Raw genomic sequence first — 19455 nt, forward strand, 5'->3', positions numbered from 1 at the left:
TTGTAGTCTAAAATTCCATTCTAAAACATGATATTTTTGAAGTACCTCCAGTCCATATATAGAACCTTAATCTCTTAATACAATAACAAAGAGTGTTACCTAGATTAAATAAGAGAAATAGCCAGAAAACAAAACGAAACAAAAAAGACGGGTAAATGTTGTAATGAATTTTATCCTTACTCTGACATATTATATTCAGCATTCATGTATGCAATTCTTTATTAAAAATCCAGTTATTTTAGTGTTGTTTTCCTTTGAATATTATTATTATGATTTTCAAACATTTCTCTATATGGCACTGCAACTTCATGAAGTTATATAGAATGTATAAACTATAAAGAAGTAATTACAATTCCTATCCATTCCTATTACTCTTTTATGCCCCCTGAAATCACAAGATAAGGAAGGGTGGTAAAGTAGCTTTGTAGTTATTGTGTCCCTTTTTGTTCATATTTCTTCACTCTTAACTGAACTGTGCCAGACATAGGTAAAAACTACCAATGTTTTGAATTATAGCCTTTATAAATGCTTTGATTCAGAAGAAAATTATATAAGGCAGTATTGATATGATTTACAGACAATCATTGCAGTGAAGTAATTAAAAGTTTTTACAACAGTAATTAATAATAATAACAATAAATAATGATAATAATAACAGACAATGCTCTATAAATATCTCAGCAAATAAGGAACATTTTCTAAATGGTAATTTTTCATTCCAATCTATCTATTTATATTATTCATTCTTTTACTTTTCCAGGTACCTTCACACCCTCTGTCAGCTGCCTTGCTCTGGTACTCTTATCTTCTGCACAGAAAATACATTGTAAGAAGAAATTCAAAATGAATAGTCTCGATATGTGAAAAATAAATGCTAAAGAATATAAAAATTGTCCAACCTGCAGCTTTTGACTGATGACAATTCTAGATTACAAGTCAAAGCTAGGCAGTTACGTATGCTTTTGTGTACTCTACACAAATACTACTCCACCAAGATGGTAAATCAAACAAAATTGGGAGTGATTGATAAGCCTCAAAATTTTAATCAAATTTTCAGATCAGATGCAGGGATTTGACTCTCCTAAATTACACGATTTCCTAAATTATGTGGTTACAGACTGGTTTGGGTTGGAAGGGACATTAAAGAATATCTAGTTCCAACCCCTGCCACAGGGACACTTCCACTAGATCAAGTTGGTCCAAGCTCCATCCAGCCTGGTCTTGGACTTTTTGGGGTAAATTTGGTGTTGAAGAGACAGACTAGAGAAGAACAAAAAAATTTTTGAAAGAATAAAAATACATTAATTCTGGTTTGAGCCAAGTGTTACTGATGATTTTTCATTTTTTGTTTCATCAACAATAGGAATGAAATTGGAAAAGCAATGGCACGTCTTTAATTATCCTCCAAGGAGAGAAGTGTGACTATGCTCAGTCCCAAGATCACAGCTGAAAACTGTTTTGTCAGAAAGTGTATGAAAAAAAGATGAGCCAAAAAGAGGAGAGGGACAGGTAATAAAATAGAAATGCAGATTATGCTGAGATGTAGCATGGCCCAGAAGTGAATGACACTGTGCAAAGAACACCAGAACCACGTGCTTGTTTTGCATGACCTGCAACCCACAAAGAACATTAACTCGCAAAGCACCACAGAACAAAGTTATTAAATAACCAAAACCCCCCTAAGAACCAGTAAAAAACACCTGTGAAATCATCTGACACAAAGCAGGCAGGATGTTCTCCAGTGCCTTGTTTTCAGAGATGATCACAGAACAGGTGTCCCTCGGCAACAGTTTTCTGTTCCCAGAAATAAACTCTAACATTTGGTATTAATGAGACAAATGCCTACAGTTTTCAGTCAGTTAAATCTCATAACCATGGTGATAATGACCCAATTATAAGTGCGCTGAGAACATACCTCCTAGCATTTAAGCAGGGCTGAATTCTTGTGATATCAGTGGGTAGTATTTCCCTGGGAAACAGCCTGCTTTTTTTGTTCATGATAATTAAGCCTATAGAAGACTTTCCTAATAAAAGGGAAACGCATTTCTGCAGAGATTTTACTCCTGGTGCGTCCTTTCAAGCGCACGTAGTTAATATTCCTAACAAAGTGCCCATGCAGAGGTGGTGTGTGCCTTGCATAAAGGACTGTCCTCTTCAGCAGGACTCTTTAAAAATGGATTTGGCTTCTAAGGATGAGAACTGAGCCAGCACAAAGGAGGATGAGGCAGTGCTGGTCACTGCAGAACAGGCAGCTGCGCTCACATTCACATAAACCTCTTTAAATACTTTATACATTCAAATAAGGATTTGGAGCAAACTCCTCATATCTGCATAAGGGAGCAAGGTCTGTCTGAGTGGCTGTGCCGACAGAAGATGGGGCAAAAGTGTGGAACAGGGAGAAACCTGAAGGCTTTGGGATTCTCCTAATAACATGATGGAGCTGATGGCTGTTATCTGGTGATCTTCAAGGTCTTTTCCAACTGTGATGGTTCTGATTCCATGACTCTCCTACCAACCTCACCTCAGGCCTGTTCTGCAGCCCAATGCTCCCACACCCCCTGGTCCCTGCCCATTCTGCAGTCAATCTTCATTTCACCTTAAAAAAGAGGTGATCAAATAAATAGGCATTAAATGTACTTTTTATTCAGATGTGGATCTCCTGCCAATTCTCTTCTTTCCTTCCCTCCAGGCCTGACAGTTTTTCAGGAAAGCACCTTTATTCCGGCACTTCCCTTTGCCACACAGTAGCTGCTGCTCCACTGCACTGTTTTTGTCATTGAACATATTAAAAAACTCCTGCTAATGAGTGTGTAATTAAAACAAACCAAATTTTCTGAATGCTCCAAGCACTGATACTTCTCACACTACGGGCTAGATGAACATTTCTGAAGGAGGTACAGACAAACGGCTGGCATTCACAATGTCAGGGGCTGGATTCATGTTTTCAGCTGGGTATTTTTTAATTGCCAGGAATCTAAAACAATACCTCAAAGACATGACATATTTTCAACAGATTTTCTAGTAGCATAAGGCTGACACTTTAATTTAAAGAGCCCCCTAACTCAGGAGACCTAGAAATACTCCCATCATATTTTCTGTCATCAGTAAAATGGAAGAGGAACAGTAAACTCGATGTTTCTGCAAAAGAGATAATTGCAAAATTTTGATTAACTTCATTAGAAGGGAAATAGGGACTTCTTTCAAGTTTCTGGGCAAAGAGACAACTTTGAATTTTACTGAATGCAGCAGTAAAGCTTCCCAAGAGATCAGTCTAATCCTTCCATTCGCATTTCTTTGTTTCTACACTCTCAGGAATTTACTGTGAACCAGATTATTACCTTAAAATAAGAAGGAAATTGAAATGTATTCTCCTTACATAAAGCATTAAATACCTCAGAAATCAGAATATTTCAGGAACTGGAGATGAACTCGCGTTATTTGAATTCTGCCCTGTTACATCTGTTGAAAATGTTATGATTTTTTAAGGCTGATCAGGTCTTCCTGATAAGGAACAATCCCCTCTCTACTCAAGTCCATTTCTCACTATCTCAGGGAGCCATGTCTTGTCTGTAAATTCCGGGAGAATCCACAAGAATATTGAAACAAGTCTGGCAGCACTGACAGCTGTGGGATCGCAGCCACAATTTTCCCTTTTCAAGGACATTTTAAATCCACTGCCTGTCAGATGCCACATTCCCATGCAACCTTCTCGATTGCAACAGGGAAGTTTGCAGGAAATGAGGCTGCTGGAAAACCAGTCAGGGCAGCGGTGCCAGAGCCTTTATTTCCTGCACTTTTAGAAATCAAAGGTGCGTCAGCCCCATACAGAGAATAAGGACAGGCATTATCTCCAAAAGAACAGGTTATCTCTTTTATTTAATCTTGAAGAGATGACAGTGAGGTTCTCTTACAGAGAAATAATAGTTAGCAAAAATGTAATAAAAACAGGATTTTGTTTCAGTCTCCATTTAGCTACTTCTGCTTGCCCATATCTTACTTAAGTTAACACTAATATTATTTTTCTCAACCTTTATTGCCTAAAGAGACGGCTGAGCAACAAACAGTAAATGAAATCTATATATTTGGTTTAAAAGATAAAATTAGAAACAGAGAGAGCAGTGCAGATACAAATTAAAATAATATTTCACGTTCATAAAAATCTCAAGGTATCTGCAGAAGGCAAAAGCAAAAATGTCTACTTAAGAAAAACCCAGTTCTCAACTTTCCATCCTTTTCCAAATGTTATTCCATTACTATATAAAGGACAAAAAAAAGCTCCAAAGAAATTTGGAGGCTCATAATGTACAGGTTAAATGTCTTCTTACATTTAACCCAACTAAAAAATCCCATGCATGGACTTCCCAAGAGTATTGGGTACAGGATTTGTATCTTCATGGACCAGTTCCAATAGCTAATGCTGAGGCCACAGGGATTTTTCACTGTGTCCCCATTAGTTTCAAGAAAAAAGAATGGTTTGCCTATTTATAAGACTCACAGATATTATTAGTCATTATAATACTGCGGTTTAATGGATCTATTTTTTTTCTTTTTTTATATTGGGAAAGTATGACTAAAAAATTAATCCTTCCTAAATCAGGATGAAAAGTTAAAATGTTCCTTTTCTTTTTGATGTGTCAGGAAAACGGTCCTCTTGGTAAATATAAAAATTATCTTTGGATCATTTGGGAGTATTATACTTTTAATGTAAACAGTATATACTATTTTTAAGAGAAAAAAAAATTTAAAAAGCCCAAACTTGTGCCAAAAAAAAAAAAAGTGACAAGTTAGCATTAGGTCCTAAAAAGATAATGAAAGGCATTTAAAGTCTTGAAGCTTAAAAATCAAAATTATAAGGGCAGATTAATCAAGAACTCAAATTTCCATAGAGATTTTGCCTTTGATTATACATTTCTATGATTCTAAAACTTAGTTGCAATATTCTTTCCAGCAACATCTCTAACAGTTCACTAATTTAAGCTGATTTCGGGTCTTACATTTCCTGCCCAGAAACTCCTGAGTTATTTGTGTTGTCCATGGCACTCCAGCACCTCGCTGGCAGTCACATCTGCAGCAGGACATTTCTAATGTCCGTTTTATTTTGCCATCAAACTCCCCTTCCTGGGGTTGTCATCCCAAGCTCTCACAAGGAATCACATTAGTGTCCATAACATGAGTGTCTGCCTGGCTCACAGAGATGTGTGCAGGGATTTATTTTTAGGTTATATCCTCATTACTTCCCACCCATTTATTCCCTCTGGTAAAAGACTGTTACACATTTGCCCTTTCTGTCTCATTGGTATGGCCAACTCTAAATTTACAGGTTTTGCTAAACTCTTCTTTTTTATGCAACTGGTTTTTGGTGTGTTTTCCTGCATCTTTGCATACCTACCTACAGATCAGGCAGCTACAACTGATCTATAGTTTAATCATTAAATCCCTATCAGTTGTTCATGCTAAAGAGAATTGAGCTTATATTAGAGAAGAAAAGCAACTTAATACTGAACCTTTAAACTTCATTTCATATGGCTGCTTTATTCATATGGAAAGTTCTGTCTGAAAACCCAGTGAGCCTCAATATCGTTATTTCATGAACTAAACTGGAAGAGATATTTTAATGTACAGAAGATTGCTCTTAGAATTAGGCTCTGAGGGCAACGTTACCCGGACTGACTGCTGAGCTCAGCTGGAAAATCCTTCACATCATCCTGATTCACAGGAACAGAAAGACCTATCAAACACCAAGACCTGATCATTAAAACATACACGAATGTGTATTTCCTACTGTGGGTAGGAAAAAATATTTAGAATATAGAATAGAGGATCTTGTCCAATGGGTTTTATTCATTCCTTTATGGTCCTCGCATAGATGAGCCAATGTCAAGGGCAAAGAATGATGTATCATAAGGACAACTGCATTTCTTCCACCAAAAAAAGACAGAAAAAGAGAAAGCCAGTGTTCCTATAAGCATAAGGATCTAGGGAAGGAGGGAAGTTCAGAAGGAACAAGAGGAAACTTGTGAAAAGAAAGCAGCACTTACTGTCAGGACTGTGGAGCCCAGTGGAACTGAAAGGACTTTGTTCTGCTCAGAATTGAAAGAAACTCAATCACCTGCAGGTTTTGCTTTGTTTTTATGCAGATGACCATGTTAGGTAGAGCATTCATAGATACCTCTTACAGTATGGTAAGTTAAAAACCTTTTGTCAAGAGTTGTTTTCTCAATTGAAGGTCCCCCACACATAAATATCTGGATTAAATTCATATATGCCAATATATATTTTGTTTATGTCCTTTTGCTTATCAGAATGTTTATCTTGTATGTATGCACAATTATTTCTGAGCCATTACACAGAGGAATCAGGGCAGAACTCTCAGGTCACGCACTACAGATTTGTTGGTTTGGGATATTTGCATCAAAGCAAGACAGATCATCTCCAGTGTAAACCAATACCAAAGTAAGCAAAGCCGACCAACATATTTTATTCTTCATGCCTGAAGGAACATGGGCTATTTATTTCTGACATTGGCCCAGTATTCTTGTGAATGTTGTGTTTCAAACAAAGAATTGGAGTAAGAACAAACTCTACTTAAGTAGACTAAAACATGATAGGAAAAATATTTTAATGGTCCCCCTCGAACCATTTTCTTTATTATCATCAAGGTTTTATCATCACCTAATTTCACACATTAAGAATTACATGAAAAGCTGAAGAAAAAACATGGAATTATTTTTCATTTGCCAGATTCCAGACACCCTTGGAGAAGATAAAATTGAATTTCTTTGTAAATTTGCATATTATTTGGGAGATTCTCATATCCTCTATTTGGAATTATTATAACTGCTGGAAAATTATGAACTATTATTACCATGACTCAAAGGGGCCTTCTTACTATTTCTTTTCATATTAGTTTTAATAAAATTCAAAGCCCATGAAATGTATTAGCTATTCCCTGGGAACTAAATGGTTAAATTGGGCTATCCAGGGAGAGAGAGCGAATAGCAGCTGGATAAATTGGGGAGATGGTAGTTGAGGCTGACTTGTGGAAACCCTGATCTCAGTGATACCAACATGAATGAGAAGAAACTTCCTTGGCTTCAGTGGCGTTTACTCCTTTCACAAAGCCAGAACTTCACCATTGATAATTAGAACCAATTTTTATTTTGCCCACTGGATTCTGCTACAAAGCCTGTAGAACAGCGATGAAACTTCCAACCTTTCAGGCACTAAAGATCTGGAAATAATGATCCCTCCATAGTGTAGAAGGCCTCCTGGGTGAATAATGAAACCTTTCTTAAAGTCAGCTCTGCTTCAGCATGTAGAAGCATTATATGCATGATCTTGTAAGAGATTAGATTATAGTTTTGCTGTCAGACATTCAAATTCTGCTGAAGCTCCATGAGAAGGTCTACAAGGTAAAAATGACAGTGAAGTGCAGAAGACAGCAGTGATATAACTCTCAGCAGCAGTTAGCTGTGAAGGATTCCCACACAAGGGGTAATTTTTCACACTAAATTAATAGAGCAAAGGGAATAACTGCAGATTGAATCATAAACCATAATAACAAAACATGCAAAAATGTATTATAGCCAAAAATTCCCTAGGAAAAATAATATGAAAACAGAAAAGTTTCCACAGCCTTTTATTATTCTCTAAGCTGATTTCTTCTGATGTAGAGTCTCTATTCATCTGAGACATTCCTTCTATCTGACCTCTGTGTTCATACAAGCTGTTGATACATGCTATCTCCTATTTCTGAGAGCTCAGAGGCAGGGGAATGTTCTCTGAATTTTATAGTCCTTGCCTGACATTCTCTGACCTGCTGGCAAGCAGTAGCTGCCAATTAGAGGGTGGAGGACAGGCAGAGTGCTGAAGATTCCCAACCCATACACAAGCCAGCCAGAATAAAGATCAAACTGAAATCTGTACAAATCTGAGTGCCTCCAAATTCCTGCTGGAATGCTCTGTCCAACTGCGCTGTTCAATATGTTCACTGCGGAGCTCTTAATACTAAAACCCTTCTCCATCTTCTGGGTTTATTTACTTTAGCTTCACTTTTTTTAGGGAGAAGGAAAAAAAAAATATTATGGAATATTTAAGGAATCATAGTGTGAATTGTTTATAGGTTTTTGACAACTGTGATGGTAAGTGTTGTGTGAGTGCTGTCAAGGTTTCTCGTCTACATATGTATATTTATAGCCTGTTCAGGGTTTGACAGTCTTCATCTCCTTGTTTGTTTTTCAGTCTTCTCTCTTGACTAAACTCATAACTAAGAGCGGAACACTTCAATTTCTTTTTCTCCATCATGTAACATATTCTACCCTATTCTGCCGTTGTTTTGTGGGGGTTTGGGTTTTTTTTTTTTTTTTATCAAGTGGAGAATAGTTATCCAAAATATTTCTAAATGCTTATCCAAGAATCTCTATTATGTGCTGTTATGTGCTATTTTATTGTTCTGAAAGCATCCTCACACTGTGTTGCCAATGAGCTGGCGACTCGACTGTTGCCATGATGTTCTCACTCCTTGCACCCATTAACTCCTCTGAACACATTGCTGCAAAGATAACAAGTGTAGCTGCCATTGGAGGCTGCTGAGACACATCTTTAGTGAGTGTCTCATGTTGCAGGTGCTGTGATGGACCGTGGCAAATGACACTGCTGAGTGAGTAATGAGAGTGATCAGTGAAATGTTACTTCCTTGACTTACCGGTCTGGGTTTGAAACCACAGCATCCCAGACTGGTTTGGGTGGGAAGCCCATTCATTCCCACCTCTGCCACGAGCAGACACACTTTCCACCGGCCCAGGTTGCTCCAAGCCCCATCCAGCCGGGCCTTGGACACTTCCAGGGGCAGTCACAACTTCTCTGGGCACCCTGTACCAGGGCCTCCCCACCCTACAGGGAGGAATTTCTTCCCAGCTAACCCTGCCCTCCTTCAACTTAAAGCCATTTTCCCTTCTCCCATCACTGTTTGTCCTTGTTAAAAGTTCCCCTCCAGCCCTCTTGAAAGCTCCCTTTAGATATTTTAGGTTGTCCCTCGCTCCCTTTTCTCTCACTCTCTCAAATATTGATGGCCAGAGTCTCGCGGGAATTGCACTGTCTTGCACCTGCTCAAGATCTGACCTCTGTGTTACCTTTCAGAGAAAGCAGCTCTGGAGATTCAGTTTAATTAAAACTCAGCTGTCCGAATAAATCAAAGGGATTTTTAATATCATCACTTTAAATTACTCAATAAGATAGGGAAATAAATCCCTAACATTTCACTTAGTGTATTCTTAGAATTAGTGAACAGTCCATGCGTGGTAGTCACAAGATACCTTGCTATACCTATGGTGAATTTATTCCAAAGATCTCCAACAGTTCCCACATAAAAAAATATAAAACCTCAGGTATTTCATTTTTATAGTGTCACAGACACAAATTCCATCCTGTGCAGTAGAAGACGGTACAGAGACTACATCTGAGTGATGCCAAAAATCTAATTGCAGGTCCCAGTCCTCCTGGCAAGATAAAATAATGATCAAAATTTAAAATTCATAGCTAGCCATATTAACAGCAAGCTGGGTTTGTGTAACTTAATATTGAGTGAGATTTCCAAAGACACCTGCAAAAGTATTCAATTCTCACAGAAATTCCAGGGAAGAAAAACATTTGAGATCTCAATTCCTATACATTTCCTAAATGTTAATGCCCCCTTGAAAACTGTCAAGCTTTGGTCCTGTATGAAGGCAGTCTGATCTCCCAGAGTAGCGGAGAACTCGGCATCTCATAATGGTCCTGAACAATTGTCCTTGGAAATCTTGTCCTGTGGCTTTTCCTTGACATTGCTAAGTCGTGTCACCAAACCTACAAAACGCCAAAACCCCAAATTTTTTATATAAATCAGTAATTTCTGCCTCTTGATTTTTTTGGATTGTTAAAATTAAATTGACATTTGTGTTTCATTTCTTCAATGAAATCAATAAAAAGCTGCTATCACAGGACTTTCCAAAATAGTATTTTTAACTGCAATTTTATACTTTAAAATTATTTTGTGGCATTTTTTTTTTTTTCCCAGTCTTTGGTCCTTTACAAGGTTTTACAGCTGTACAGTCTTAAATTCTACCGACAAACTGAATGGATAAAGTGAGGGCAAGAAGGGTTCAAGAACTGGATTTCAAAAGCTCCCCAAAAACTGGCTGTTTATACAAAACTGTGCAAACTCTTGAGATTTAGAATTTGCCAAAAATCTAACAAAAGCTCAAGGCTTTATAGTATTTCAGCATTTCTACTTTTGATTACAGCAATTACTTGAATTCAAGGAAAAACACATGCAAGTAGGAGGTATAAAGGAAAAAAAATTGAGCCAAGCAAGCTTTTTCAGACAAAACAAAGAAAACAGAAAAAAATAAGGTCTGTATTTCAGTTTGAGTTTTGAGTGAGAAAATAATTTCATTACACTTAAGTTTCCTCTCTAACAGCCCACCATGAGTCATTCATGGGTTAATTATAGATAATCAGATTTAGTTATCACCACAATAGAGCCCTGTATTTGTAATCTAAATGTAAGCCCTTCTTTGCAATCTAAACCTCTTAGATAAAACAAAATGTTTAAATCTCTCATAGCAAAGGAAAAAAAAAAAAAAAAAAAAAAAAGTGGTTTGGGGAAAGTAAAAAGCAAATTGCACAATAAAATTTAATTGAAATTACAGGGCACATTCTCAGGGATGTTTATTCTCTCTCACTCAGATGGAATAAATGGGCTGTAAATAGCTGTAAATAGCTGGTGGAAAATTCAATTTATGCATCTGTTCTTCTGTTGCCTCCTGTTCCTCAGTTGCACTGTGGCTGTCCCAGAACGCTTTGGACACTACAATAGCACCTCTGCTGTACCCACCTGGCCCAGCTCCCGGTAAAGGAAGTGTATTCTGGGATGGAAGAAGATATCCTCCAAGGGACAGCTAGGGAACAGCCTCACTTCATTAATGGCAGTGCTGTAACATAACTGTGTTTATAATCTTGCAGAACGCAGTGAGACTATCCAGTAATATTTAATTCACCATGCAACCAGGGCATTTTTCATGTGTTCTGCACAATTGTTTGGACTCATCACAGAAGTTTGCTAGGGACAGTGCTGGAATTACAGCTTGTAGCAAACTGGAGTCCTGGTCATCTGAGAGGAGCACGCTGCTTGAATTCCGGAATTGGGGCCCAGGAAGCAGGATGAAATCCAGATGTGCTGTTGTGCACAGTTGGTGGGAGCGTGGCCACGCCACCTGGGTGAGCTCAGCAGGGTCATTCTGCCAGTAGGTAGTGACAGGACACAGGAATAAATGCTGTCCTTGTATTCAGTATACAGATTCTTTGTCTGTATTCTGCTCCCACAGCCAGGCAGGGGTTTATTAGACAAAAGCAGAGCACACCCCATCATCCTAATAGGTTGCAAATAAGGAGAACCAGCAGCCATCCGTGCAGCTGAAGAGAGGTTTTCCTAGGAAAACGCCTCCCAAATGAGTGTGCCAAGGAAGCGATGTCGGACATGTCATATTTCAAACACAACAGGCTGTATGTTCATGTAAATACTATGCAAATGAGACACAGCCCTCAGGCACCTGGTGAGATTCCAGAGAGACCCCGGAGGCTCCAAACTGTTGATTTCGCACGGGAGCCTCAGCACTTGCACTAAAATGCATGCACTAAAATCACATTGAAGGAATGTGCGTGTCAGGGACTTTGAGATATATTAAATATTGATACAGGCTATGGGCTCCTCCTATGGACATTCTGATTTCCAGTCAGAAGAGGCTGCCACGGGAGGATGTTGCCTCCTTTATTGTGGAATAAACAGTGGATTGTCTTCATGATTAATGCAAAGCCTCCATCAGCTGCAGCCTCAATGCTACTTTTAAGGATAATTATGTCACGCATAGTAGGAGAAACAAAAAAATGACAAGAAAGGACACAGAATTAATGTAGTCATTTGTTTACAAAATACATCATGTGTGGATAAAAATCAGCCCTTCTTCTTTAGGAGAAAATCTACAATTTTTTTTCATAGAAACAGAGGAAAAAAAGAGGTGTGGGAGTGATGTAGTCTAACCCGAAAAGGGATGCCGGTAGTGATTTGGGGGGAAAAAAGAAGGAATACATATTGGCTTTGTTTGTGGGGGGGTTGTGTGGCTTTGGAGGAAAGAAATTGTGCTCGTAATCTCCTCAAATCATATTTTAGAGGTGCTCCAGCCATCAAGATAGCTGTCTCTGAGCACTACAATCAGAAACTATGTTAGTGTGCAAGCAGTTGTGCTGTTTTTTCCTAGCTCCTGCTGCAGTTTCAGATTGCTCATCATCACAGGAAATGTGACAAACAATAAGTCAAATAGCAAAACAAATTATTCCTGTTCATTCTGAAGCCCAAATCTCCAGGAACTTGAGTGGCAGATTTCATCTGTGCACCAGGGTGTTCTGATTTAACTGCAAATGTCAGGGCTTTTGATTTGTGTTTTAAGTCCTTTTTGTTCCATATCAAATTTTTGTTTAGTTGGTTTATTCAGATATGCACTCCCAGCAGGGTAGTTATATTCTTCCTAGTAAGAGCATGAGTTATATGAAACATTTTTTATACCCTCAGCTCTCTCTTCCTAATGTATAAACTACTCTTGTTATTATGGTAGAGTCTAGAATACTGCATATGAGAAAGCTATCCAAAATTAATAAAAAATGAAAAATACTGACTAGGTCCTGAACATTATTTGTTGTTGTTGTTGTTGCTAACTAGTCAGCAATCAAAAATGATTGCTGGGAAAACTTCTAATATTACTTTAGAATTTTAAGGATTTGTCAACCTGTTTCAATACCTTTATCTTGGTTTTCTTTCATGCTGGTCAGAAGGGAGTTATGCCAAGCTGTGAGACCTTTTCTTGGGCTCCTTTGGCAGATCCCTCATGCAGAGGAAGGCTTTGAGCAGAGCTGCGGTGAGCGTGCCAGACACGGGAGGTGCTGGTGTTGGAAAGGATACAACTTGTAAAATTCTTAACTAACTTCGGCCCAGGGGGTTTTCTTCTTTGCCCAGGGGAAAGGAATTAAAGTTTCTTTTCAAAAGACTCTGTTGCCTGGGCGAGGCCTGCTGATGTTAACATCTACAGCCTGGGAGTAGCACATGAGGATCTAATTTGCATTGAAGGGATCAATACCCATAGGAAACCAAACAGTGAGAATTGTGTAATTTGGGACCAATGAACATTGAACCAATTAATTTATCTGGGTTTTATCTGTGTTAGTATGTGAAAAGTCTTGTAAAGAACCACGTGTGATGTGATGGAATGATTTACTCTGCACAACCCATGCAACATGTGGATGAAATTATTTCTGTTGCACACCCTGGCCAGAACAACATCCAGAATAAAGAAATGACTTAATTCTCTAACACTAAAAATTATGTTAGAGAGTTTTAATTTTTCCCACAGTTTTGGTGGACTTAAAAAGCTGCTCAGGAGTCTATGGCACAACAAGCACTGGGGTCACTCCTCCCTGCAGCAGCACAAGAGGGGATGATGGTCACCCTGGTCCCCAGGTTCTTCAGGGTATCACTGCTCCCAAGCCAGCCCTCAAGCTGGGACAGAGATCTGCTTCTGCAGCTGTATGGGAAGTACTATAACTCAGATGTCAGTATACACGTTTTAATGAATAATCTTCAGGTTTGCTACTTACACCCTGGATCTAAAACTTGGCTTGATGGTTTTCCAATTTAAAAACAGCAGTTTTTAAAACCTGTGCATATAGAACAAAAAGAAAAGCCTCTCTGGGCTGTTTTTGTGCTCCTGCATTTCAACAGGAACAGGTTTTTCTGTTCAATTAAGTATTCTGACAGTAGAAATTTGTCATGCAAATGTCCCCAACCTCTCAATGAAACTGGTGGAAGAAGCCAGGGTTTCATTTATCAGCACTGGTGCATCTGATGTGAGAACCATTTCCTGGAGGCTCCTGCCATCAATTAACCAAATCAGATTTGCTGGTGGACTCACACTTGGTTTGCATTCACCTCAGCAAGAGCCCGGAGAGAATTTTTTCATTTGTGGTGTTTGTAGAAATCTTTGGACACACAGAAGGTTCACTCTGTAAATTGTCGGTGGGCAGATTTTCCAAAACAATTTCAGTGGCTAGAAAGGGCAGATCTCTCACAGGCAGCATTTTGTCTCTACATTTCTATGTTCTGTCACTTGAGTTACCACTGGTAGCAGTCATCAATTATCTTCACACAGAAGAAATTTTTGCATGTGGAGGGGGTCTGGTTTTAAAAGTTGCTGTACACCTACATGATAAACAGTCAGGTTATGAAGGTAAGTCACATCTGAGGGATGGGTGATACCGTGGTCTGCAGCAAGACTCATAGAATTCAACTATTAGGGTTGAAAAGACCTCCAAGAACATCAATCTTCAAACCACTCCTTCCACTAACCCACGCCTCATCCACTCACTTCCATGGAATTAAATTTATCTTTACTTGAATAACAGCTAAGGCAGTTGGGAATTGCACCTGGTGTGAGGTGTCTTTAGTGAAGATCTTGGTTATCAGTGGAAAGATTCAATGAGCAGAAAGGACCTTAAATCACATCTCACATCCAGAGCTTCAATTAACTGCACATTCAACTGCAAGTTACAATTTTTGTTGCCCTTCAAAGCTGGAAATGAACTGGGAGAGGACGTTTCAAATGAGTAACACAAGACAAGAGGACTCCTCAGGAGGAAAGTTGTTGCTTTATGTCCTGCCTGGGGCACTGATCTTGGCCAAACACACTCCAGTGCTGCGAGTGACCTGCAGCACTCAGCACAGGGGGGGCTTGACTGACAAACTGTGGTAAAACTAGTTCCTAAGGGAAAATAAATACTACATTTCCATAAAACTGTGGAACCGAGAGCTCCAAACTGCTCCAAAGGTCATTAAAAAATTTAATAAATTAAATAAAAATTCAGGCACAGGAATACAACAACTATACTTAAGGGAAAAAAAAAAAAAAAAAAAAAAAAAAAAAAAATAGAGAAATGCAAGTCTGTCTGTAAATGGAGTTACTGATCACACAAGTTCATGAGGTTGACCCAACAACCAAATACCTCTATAAATACTTCTGTATCAATCAAGTTATGTATCATTCATCACTAATATCTCTAGTACAACTTTAAACCCTCTCCCATGCTAGCATCTTCCTTATAAACTAAACACTTTATTTGGGTATAAAAGAGAATAAAGCTGATTATTTTGCTAACAATTACTAATCAAATCACACCTGATGCCTTAAGTTTTAGCTCTCATGTTTTCAGATTCTGTGCTGCCTAGGGCTGTAGTTCTGAGCCTCATATTAAGTGCTGGTAAGCTCTCTTCACAGAGTAGGTAGACAAAACGAATCCTTTTCCTGATGAAGACCAAGGACAACTTTTTAGGCAGAAAACCATAAACAAGCGTGAACTGAAAGGAGGAACAAGAAGGATGGGACCTCACAACCTGGAGCTGTAATTGGACAATTAAACCCCAATACGCAAATGGACAAAAACTTATAAAAGTGTGAGACCTCGTGACTGGTCAGCCATTTTGTGACCATTCTTAGTCCACCTTGGGTATAGGCCTGGTCAGGCTCTTGTCCTGCCCAAGGTGTATCTCTCTTTCAGAGAGACTGGACAGAGCTAGAGAATAAAGTAGTAGCCTCCCCATGGCATCACACCTCCCCTGAGGAGCAGCTGGTGCAGCTGGGACCTGCCTTGGGGCTGTCCCTACCTTGATGGCAGTGGAGGCAATCTGGATGTGGTGCAGCCGGCGCAGGGTGCTGTCCCTGTCGATGAAGTAGGAGGCTGCCAGCTGGTGTAGGGTCTCCAGTGTCACCACGGAGCTGTTAGCACTGGGGTTGCTCCCTTCTGACCTCTTGCTCAGCTTCCGTTTGTCCACAAAAATCGTGAGTGACTCCTCTCCTGGGCAAGGAAACAGAAGACCCCTGCAGGCATCAGCAATGTGCAACAGTACAGACAGATTCTGAAGACATTCAACTTGAAGTACATACAAAATACATTTATTTCCAAAGTCCTTCCCTTCCCTTCCCTTCCCTTCCCTTCCCTTCCCTTCCCTTCCCTTCCCTTCCCTTCCCTCCCCTTCCCTTCCCTTCCCTTCTCCGTTCTGTAGTGTTCTATGTAAGCACAAAAGAAAATGAAAGTAGTGTATATACTTGAGATGCTTGTTTTGTTTCCTTCTCTTATAACACCTATCATAGCTGATTTTGGAAGAGAGGTGCCTTGTTGCACCTTGTTATGAGCAACCATGTGCTTTCCAATCAATTCAGCGGTGCCCGGAATCTGATAGAAGAGTTGCCTTGAACCATATTTCTGTAACTGAAAAATGTGGGGGTTTCGGAGAGTTGGTGTTTTTCCTAAAGCAAATAGAAGCGCTAGCATCTTGTGTTGTGGATATCTCACTTCCTGCCTCTTTATAGAGATGTGGATAAATACTGTTGAATTCTGAAATTTTAATTTCTGTAAGATTATTGAAAACAAAAAATCTGACGTTCTTAGCTGAGCAAGTTCTTAAAAATGTTTTCACAACAGACCTACTGATACTGTCAAATTTTCCATGTTTGTTGTCTAATTCATGGATATATTTTCCTGTGTTTCATGCTAAGCAAGAGCTCATTAATTTAGTGAAGTGCTTTTGGAAAAACTCTTTACATCATAAAACAAATTGGAAAAGTAATTTCTGGACCCAGTATTTTCTTCTGTGCAATTTATGTCCAAAATAAATAGAACAGAAGAAAATTTCCGTGGTCTCCTAGTGTGGGTTTGGTAACCCACATTCTTCAGCATTTAGCTCAGCAATTGATTAATAATGTCGTTATATCTGGATTTTAGGTGCTGAACAATTCCAATGAGTGCCTTTTCCTAGTCCCTGGAAAGGAAGTTACCCTGCTAAGGTCTGACTTGCCTCTTGTGCTACTTTCACTGCTCACCCATCTGCTGCAGTGGCACTGTGCCCGTGCAGAGGATGGGATGCCAACTTCAGATGGGTTTATGTGCCAAAAAGTAAAAGCTGTAGGTTAAAAATCTAGGATGAAAACATGACATCATCTTTAAAAGGAGATAATCATGGTGCACACACGAGCACACTCCTTGTTCCCCAATGTGCATGATGTGTTTCCCAGTCTCTCAGAAATTCAAAGAACAGTCAAGTCCTTAAGAACTTACACAGGCAAAACTAGCATTATACAGGGGCTTTTTATCTAATTAGACCTGCAGGGTTTGACTAGAATATTCCTTTTGTCCTGGAAGGGGCAGGTGGCTGTTCCAGCTGGAGCTTACCTCACTTTCCACTTCTACATTTATGCTTCCCCTCCTAGTTTCCTAATGGGTCATTATTTTGTGCATGATGTCATCAATGCAGGGATTAATTGCCTGAAGCTCCAAAGAACCAAGAATTAACACAGCCTTCTTAAGCATCAGGATTTCCCCACCCAATTATTTAATCTTTCTGCTACTGACAAACGGGCACAACTGCCATGAGGAGGGAACTGGGAAAGCACAGCAAGCTCTAATGACCCATCCCCCGTGAGAAATCTGCCATCAGAACCTGCTCTAGGTTCCAGCTTTGCTGGCATTCAGCCGTGCCCATGCAATAAAACCTGACTTGTGACTCACAAGCTGTCATGTGACCAGCCAGGATGAAAGATGTTTCTGGGATGAAAAGCAATGGAGTGGGCTGAGACTTGAGCCAGGAAACGTAGGCTTTGTGCAGGTGTTTGTGGAGCTGCAAAGACATGGTTTAGAACAGATATTAGGAAGAAATTATTCCCTTGTGTGGATGGGGAGGCCCTGGCACGAAGTGCCCAGAGAAGCTGTGGCTGCCCCTGGATCCCTGGAAGTGTCCAAGGCCAGGTTGGATGGGGCTTGGAGCAACCCAGCCCAAAGATGCTTTCCAGCCCAGATCATTCCATGGTTTTATGGTATTAGAGAAGACAACATCAGAGCTCTGAGGGTGAATGTTGTGCCAACAACCAGTTCAGACTGCACAGATTAGGTGCAAAATTTTACTAGTAGCTTTGTCTCCATGTTTTCCCCTTTTCCAGAGGTCTGACCTAATTTATTTCAATTAAAGTGGCTTTTGCAAGGTCAACCACCTTTCCACTGAAAATATAATGAATTGTAAGGGCAAAGAAAACAAGGACTTTAAGCTGCAGAAAATCTCTGGAAAAGATTAAAAGAAAATTTTTTTTGAGGTTCTTTGTGTTCCATTATCACAGAATCATAGATTTATAGACTGGTTTGGGTAGGAAGGGACTTTTAAAGACCATCCAGTTCTATCCATGCCATGGGCAGGGACTCTTCCCACTCTCGCAGGTTGCTCCAAGCCCCATCCAGCCTGGCCTTGGACACTTCCAGGGATCCAGGAGCAGCCACAGCTTCTCTGGGCACCCTGTGCCAGGGCCTCACCACCCTCACCGGGAGTTGAGGGTGATGTTGAGATATTCCTAACATCTAATCTAAGTTTCTTCTCTTTTCATTCAAAACCCTTCTCCCTTATCTTATCACTATCTTCCCATGCAAGAAGTCACTCTTTTTCTTTTTTATAAGCCCTCTTAAGTCCTGGAATATCACAATAATGTCTTCCTGGAGCCTTCTCTTCTCCAGGCGGAGCAACCCCAGCTTTCCCAGCCTGTCTCCATAGAAAACCTTCTCCAGCCCATGGAGCACTCACCACACCTTGCTCTCATGTAAACACGTTTGATTGATCTCTATTAGTCATTAGTAGAGATGGTGGGGCTCCCTATACTTCAATAAAATTCTGCTAAGTTTTATTATTAAAACAGAGTTTGTTGAGTTTCATTCACATAAAATAAAAAAATCTCAGGCAGTTCATTTGCAGAAAATTAAACCCATGCCAAAAGTGACTCTTTTGTCACATCAAAAACATGGACAAATCTTGTTTTTCACTGGTTACTGTCTGCCACCATAAAACAGGCTAAGAAGACATCCAAGAATCAGCTGAAAACGACTGTGATTTAGAAAACTGTTCGAGGTTATGAATTTTAAGAACTGAAAAGGAGTAATGGTGGTGAACACTTATAAAACATGATATTCAGCATCAAATCCTCCCAGCTCTGCTATTCACAAGCTTTGAAAGCAGCACTCACTCTCCTTCCTAAAATTCAAGGGACAGTAAAATTCACTTTCTCAGGTTTAAAGAAAGTAGCATGGAAACACTCACAAAACCATAGGCCAATGGGTGGCTCAGGAAGCTCTCAGTCACTACAGGGATGTTTTATTGCCACATATGGGCAGTCACTGGCAGAGAGTCAGTACAGAGACAGGGGGCTGAGGTTCATGCTCTTCACTGACCTCGCACAGCGTCCAGTACCGTCCCCACCAGCCCTGGAATATGCAGGCTTATAACCTAACTTCAACTTTTAATTCTTGCTAGGTTCATAGGAACATATTGTCCATGATATACAT

The 19455-nt window shown here is 39.6% G+C and overlaps 1 protein-coding gene across 3 annotated transcripts in view; it reads right to left on the reverse strand.

The window, feature by feature from the left end:
• BRINP3 (BMP/retinoic acid inducible neural specific 3) overlaps positions 1-19455 on the reverse strand; it is a 202926-nt gene that overhangs the window by 64127 nt on the left and 119344 nt on the right. For all 3 annotated transcript variants that reach the window (XM_040072906.2, XM_058421736.1, XM_040072907.2), the window contains exon 4: positions 15743-15933. In XM_040072906.2, coding sequence (XP_039928840.1) covers positions 15743-15933 — 191 coding nt within the window. The remainder of the gene's footprint in view (positions 1-15742; positions 15934-19455) is intronic.

Source organism: Hirundo rustica, chromosome 9 (genome assembly GCF_015227805.2).
Source record: "Hirundo rustica isolate bHirRus1 chromosome 9, bHirRus1.pri.v3, whole genome shotgun sequence".
Taxonomy (NCBI): Eukaryota; Metazoa; Chordata; class Aves; order Passeriformes; family Hirundinidae; genus Hirundo; species Hirundo rustica.